Source organism: Eurypyga helias, unplaced genomic scaffold (assembly GCF_000690775.1).
Source record: "Eurypyga helias isolate BGI_N326 unplaced genomic scaffold, ASM69077v1 scaffold20534, whole genome shotgun sequence".
NCBI classification, from domain to species: domain Eukaryota; kingdom Metazoa; phylum Chordata; class Aves; order Eurypygiformes; family Eurypygidae; genus Eurypyga; species Eurypyga helias.
Genome location: NW_010247217.1, coordinates 36,068 through 42,847, shown reverse-complemented (window position 1 = coordinate 42,847; position 6,780 = coordinate 36,068). Strand labels below are relative to the sequence as shown.

The 6,780-nt window shown below is 35.4% G+C and overlaps 1 protein-coding gene across 1 annotated transcript in view; it reads right to left on the bottom strand.

Moving 5' to 3' along the window:
• Nucleotides 1-4,304, bottom strand: part of LOC104508910 (dachshund homolog 1-like) — a gene marked incomplete at its 5' end in the record, with an annotated part of 75,659 nt that extends 71,355 nt beyond the window's left edge. Inside the window, 2 exons of the mRNA XM_010150676.1 lie at nucleotides 3,433-3,605; nucleotides 4,149-4,304. Coding sequence (XP_010148978.1) covers nucleotides 3,433-3,605; nucleotides 4,149-4,304 — 329 coding nt within the window. The remainder of the gene's footprint in view (nucleotides 1-3,432; nucleotides 3,606-4,148) is intronic.
• Between the last annotated feature and the right edge of the window lie 2,476 nt (nucleotides 4,305-6,780).

Here is a 6,780-nt window from a genome sequence, read left to right as displayed (position 1 = left end):
GCCAATGAAAAATGAAAAAGTGAATGAACATTAAAATAAAATTTCATGTCAAAATAGGCCTATAAACTGAGTTATTTTAAAAAAAAATGTGTCAGAAGCTACCTCGGTTAAATAAATTAATAATAAACTTCCGCTGCTGGATAAAAAAAACATATAAACTTATAAACAAGTATAACATAACCAGTGCTGTGATATACTTAGAGAATTAGCAAAATTTAGTCTCGTGTATTTAATATGCAGTGGAAAACTACTGTGCCACTGGTCACTTTTCAGCTGGAGGCATTGGTTTCTTCTGTTTTATTCTTAATTTTTTCTATAAATATTAGCAACATTACATGGATAAAGTGCAATTTTTGACTCTGGCATGCTGCTCCGTTATAACTGTTATAATGTAGAATTATTTCAAGTTGCTATTAAAATAAGGTATGTCCTTCATATTTTCATACATCTTTCTGCACAGTGAAAAAAATCAATGTAGTGAAACTGCTAACAAGCTGAGCCTTTGAAACCATGGGCAGGTGATGAAAGCCACCTCATGTCTAAAGTATCCCCAGGTCACAGCTGTCACACTCACTGCAATTCATTGCTGTCACAATCTGCTGTCCCTGCTTGTTGCTGCTCTCCTCTTATTCATCCAACTCATATATCTAAACATTCCATTACAAAAAGACATCTAATGTTCATCTCATGTTTGAAAGGGCATAACATTCTTCTGAAATATAATTCTGAAGATTTTAGAGCTTAGAGATCACTGCCAAATTTAAGGTGTTGCTTTGTAAGGCTTCCCTTGTAATTTTGTCTTTGTCTCATCTCCTGAACACAGAAGGTAAACTGTTTGGTTAGTACATGATCTCAGGTTTATTCCAACTTCTTATCAAGAAGAAATTAAATACTGCCCACTAATAGAAAGGCGTCAGAAGCTTTGTAAGTTTAAAAACAGCACTAACTGTGAACTCAGTGAATTGGAAGGAAAGGTCAGCAAGTCATCTGCTGTGGCACTGTTTACAAAGTTAATTCTTCTATCCAATGAAGCAGGTTGTTTATAATCTGAAGACTCAGATTTTCTAAGACTTGATTTTGTTCTTTGTTACTTAATTAGATAAGTTTACTATTGATTTACTTTTCAGAGTAGAAATTTCTCATAGGTCTCTTAACTTTCAAGCAGAGTTTAAACTTGTCAACATCTTGCAATCTAATTTCAAATCTACAGCGTCTTTTCAGGTTGCAACCACGAACTTGGAAGACTCACAAATTTTTCAAATCAGCTTGTGGATACATTGTCACTGAGGAAAAATATTAAAGTAAAATTAGGGTTAAAAGAATGAACTAGAAGATAAACAAAATCCAAAAGTCTAAAAATGTAGCAGTGAAAGAAAAATGCAGCAGTAAAAGAAAAAAGATGTGATTCTAATAACAAATAGTTCTGTGAAAGAGAGCAACTGTACTATTTATCCATTCCTATAAAAATAAAGAAAAAGGAGATTTGACCTTCTCACTTCCATCTATTTTCTAAGATACTTATTTTGACTGTAGTAAAAGTTATTAGTCATAATCTTACATTGTCAATGCAGGGTTCAAAAAGTATGCTGATTAGAGTTTCCTGCTCAACTACACAGTCCATACAATCAATGGACACTAAAATCACAGCCTCTGACTATGCCTAGTGAGGAACAGGTAAATTGCCAGTGACATTATGCCCATGCTCATGGGAAGAAAATCCCCCTAACAAAGACCTCACACTTTTATGTTGCTGGGGTTTATGTTTCAATCCTGTTCAGTATTAAAAAATAGGAACATAATGACTTGGCCAGGCTATCTCTATCCACATGACCGTATTCATCTGCCATGGACATGAACAGAGGACATAAATCTAAATACAAATTGTACCACAGAGGGGCTCAAGGAAAGAGTAGGAAAGTTTTAGGTACCGCCATAATACCAGTGGTCACTGTTCCAATTAAGAAAATAAATTTAGAACGAAATAGAGCACCACCTATCTTCCAGAGAACTTCAGCATCATGTAACTCTTACTAAACACTGCTCAAGTGAAAAGAGAAAAAAACAAAAAAAATCACGTTGTAATCAAACAGTTAGTTAGCAGAAGAGAGTTTATATTCCCAAGATACGGGCAGGACAGACATTAGAGGTGGAATCTAGCCTTGCTGACATCGCACCTAAACAAACAATTCTTCTCAAACCAATGTCTTAACTCCCCATGTCATCAAAGGTGAGAAAGGGATGCCACTGAAGGCCTCCAAAGGATACCCTACATTTGAGAGTGCAGGTACGGAAATTAGATCACCAGACCATATTTTTCTAGTTCAGCAGCAACACAGGCTTGCTGACTTTTAACTGGTTGGGTTTTTTATGATTCTGGACTTGTTAGGTTGGAGAGGACAGGAGCACAAGCATGTTGAATGTCTCAAAGTCAGATTTCTTCAGTCTGCTTAAATCATCATGAACTTCAAAACTTTTGCAACCCTTGATTTGCAGGTCCAAGAGATTTTAAGTTTACCCATTTGTTGTCAAAGGAAATGCATTAATAGATGTATTTCAACGTACCTCTAAAATATCAAAGAGCCTTGCCTTCACATTTCTATTCCAAGCATACGTTACGTAAAAGCACAAAAGTTTGTGTAGTTTCTGTATCTCATTTATTAGAACTAAAGAAGGCTAACAGGTAAAATGTAGATATCTGAATAAATGTCAAATCAGCTCATAAATATCTAGTAAATATCTATTCACTCTCTCTAAAGGAGAAATGCCTTCATAATGAAAACATAATTTTCAGTTAGAAGGACAGAAGACTCCATGTCCCTGTGAAATACTTCTATAACCAGGTTAATTTAGTTACAGGCAGCAAACAAAACCCAAAATGGGTAGATTAATTTAGGTATCAGATATTTTTGAGATATCCCCACAATACTACTAGTTCTGGACTACAGACTATTGCATCTGTTCTGCGTAACCTCATTCCATTCTGTTCTGGGATTTCTCAATTCAGGTTCTGCAGAGGCAAAGTATCAAGTCTTTCAGCCTTCTTCAGATAATTTTCACCATTTCAGTTCAAATACTTAGATTTAAAAGTTAGAAGCACAGTCCCTTCTAATTGAAGAAAGGAGTAATTTCTTCCTTGATATCTTGAGGAATGTTGCCATTAGAATACAGACCATGAAATGTGCGAAATCAGAAAGCTGTGTATTCTGTATCAAAATGTTTCAATTTAAGCACTGTTTTAATGCTTGAACTGGAGAGGGGGAGGAACTGAGAAGATAACACTGGCCACCAGCAGCCTACTGTGTTCCCAGCGTTAAACAGTTGGGTTTCTCGTATATATTGACTTATGACTTGCCTCATAGCATCTGACATCTACCCACCTTTATTACTGTTTATTGCAGTGGTACAATTTTGTTGTTGTTGTTATATAGTTACCTTAATAACAGATGTCTCAACTCTGGAGGGAGGGCTCTGCACTTGTGCTGCTGCCGCCATGTTTGCGATGGTACTAAGGTGATTCATCTGGCTCATCGCCATTGTGACAGATGCTGGAGGTAGGCTCACAGGAATTAACGGGTGGGGCATCATCATAAAAGGAAGTTCCAAACCTGGTGGAGGAAAATAAAAAGGAAATTAGTATTTTTAAGACATTAATTGTCTTTTTTTTTTTTTTTCTTCTCCTGATGGACAATATACAAGTGATGGGTGACAAGATGGTTCACACTGCAGGACAAAGCAGCTATAGGTCAGTTCTCTTCTGGGATATGCATGGGTAAATCACTAGCAGCCATGGAGAGTTTATAGCTACAAGGAGAGGATATTAGACCTCTTAAGTTTGTTCATGTCACTGTAATGTATGGTATCACTGCTAAGCAATGGCTGTTTATTATCTTTCCTAATACGTGATGTAAGGTGTCTTAGCAAGGCATTATTATGCCTCTGATGCACAGGTTAGCAGTTATTTTAAGTACCAATTTTAATGCATACGTATTTGTTCTTTATTGTCTCCGCTTCCCCTGCTTAATACTTTAAAGGAAGTATTCCAATATTGCCCACATCTTTGATTTTTCATAGCCTATTTATATAGACACAAAATAAAGACAGGAATTGGAAAACTGCTGATGTCAGTGCTGAAAGATGTCAACCCGTACCATTTGGCAGAAGGTGGTTCTGTTGAAGAGGGTTGAGAGGATGGCTAACTGGAACATTATGCTGTCCAGGCAAGTTGGGGTGGTTAACAGAGGCCTGTGATCCTTGGGTGGGGGGAGACTGAAGTTTTTCTTTATCCCAAGAACCATCACTGCTGCCTGTGGGGAATGAATATATATTATTTGGATGAAGGAAAACTCCAAATTTTCAATGTTTGAATTTGCAAGCAAGGCCAGCAATCTAACCTGTTTTACAAGTGGCTTTTTTTTTTTTTTAATATGTGGGTTGGAGGAAGGACTTTTGGGGTTATTTTTCCACAAAAGATATGTAAGGGTAACTTTTTAAAGTTATTTGTTAGAACACAAACCTAAAAGTATTATAGTTGTGCTCACTCACATGAAGTTTGTGTTTGATGTATATTTTACATATACTTTTGCCAATCTTAGCAAGTAAAAATATATATATGGCATTTGTTTTATATGTGAGAGAATATTTTTGCCTGCAAAATATCTTAAAAAATAACATTGCCAACTGTGTCAATTAAATTTAAACTATATTCATATTTCATCTTGTATTTCTGAATAAATAAACATTATAGGAATTAACTAAAAATTTAATTTATTGAAGACACCAACATGCATGTATATGTGCTTGGCTGATGATTTTATTTTGTATATTCAATTTTCATTTCATGTTATTAATTAAGATGTTAGGGATTATCAATCAATTCCTGCAGTCTTCTGATAGTGGAATAGACAAACAGCAAGGAAGAATGTGGGCAAATAAGTGTTGAGATGAGCAATAATTCATATAATGGAGAAATACCCTTTTCCATTATTGCAGAACCTCATAAAAACCTTTATCCTCATAAAAAGTACCCACAGAATCAAACAGAAAGATACATTTAAAGGAGAATACCATAAATTCATATAATATTATTAATTAGTGTATTTGTATATAATAAAAAGTTTAAAATCTTCCAATTTGACCATTTATATTATTCATGGTGGATATTTTTGTATAAGGCTGAGATTGAGTATATGTATGTTTACGCATACTAAGTAATCTATACACTCATTGTATGAGTTTATTTACCACATACAATCAATAAACAATGTTTGAATATATTAATAAATATGTATATATGCATGCATTCTCAGCAGTATTAATATACACATCAGCAACATATGATTGCTTCTTTTTTCATGTAGAGCACAATCTCATCCCCTTGACTTTGAAAGTTTCTACTATTTTCATGGTAATTTCTCTTGATAAGGACTTTAGGATAACATCAGTCAAGACCTATTTAATATATACTCAATTTCTATTTAGCATTAGGGATTACAGTGAAGTGTATATTTCTGAATGTTTTTCTATATTATTCTTATTACTCAATAAACTACGGGACTGAAAACCAACCACCTCCTCCTTACTTCCAATAGAAAGGGGATTACCACGCTAGTCTTGACATTTTTTAACACAGTTTTCCTGGGACGACAACAGCACAGAAGTTGGTAGAACTCCAATTTAATTTCTCTAAATCTGTTAAAAACCTGATTGTAAAAGCTGTACAACACAGTTTATAATGAAAAATACTCCATTATTGCCATGATTTTTTTCCCTAGTTACTTCATGAAGACAGTTAAGGCTCAATATAAATTCTAACTCATTAGCTCAATACTGTCTCAATCCCAGTGTAAATTGTTCAGAAGTAGGTAATGAAAATTCAGTCCAAACTCTCCTGCAATCAAACAAAGCAATTTTATGAAACAATTAAAAGAATCAATTATATGAGATACTTCTATGATTTTACAAGAAATTGTTGCAACCTTTATGCAGTGTGCATAGTTGAGCGGGTTAATACATCATTGGAATCTCATCATCTCTGATAAGTGAACATGTATTTTGAGAACGCACAGACTCTCAAAAAACCATGAACCTACTTTCAAACACATATATATCTGAAGGAGCTAAATCTTAGCTGGAAAGATACTTTCTCTTCCTTCTAATTTTCTTTTTTCTAATTTTCTGATTCTTTGCCACTGTGACATATGCATTTCACTCATTCTGAATATCCATTCATTAAAAAATATGGCCCTGGAAATGAGGGTAGTTCCAAATGGTCATTCATCCCATCTTTAGGGTATGTGTCCATAAAATAGCAGAGCTGTTTTTATAGTACTCAGGGTTTCATTAAAAAAACAAGCACAGAAAATCTGCCTACACAATGCCAAGTCCTGAACAAGAAAAAGCCCAATCTTAATTTCTGCGTCTGGTAAGAAAAGATGAAGAGACAACTTTGTTCTGGCAGATCTTGCCACGGAGCACACACACTGTTTATCCACCCTGCTCTAGTTTCATGCTGTACGCGGTACTGCTTGGCCGGCTGTGACCAACGTGAAGGCAGCAAGGGCCCCCTACGCTGGCTAGCTTAGCTCAAGTGTGATTGCACTGTGATGTGAGCACTGCCTGCTGATCAGGTAATGTCCAAATGGAATGACGAGGGCAAGGCCGCAAGAAACAATTTGAATCAATGGCCTCTGGGCATGCCTTTATCCACAGTAACTGCAGAAGAAGATTTTAACAATGGCTTAGACTTAGATGGCTTAAGTAAGATGAATTTGGGCCAGAATG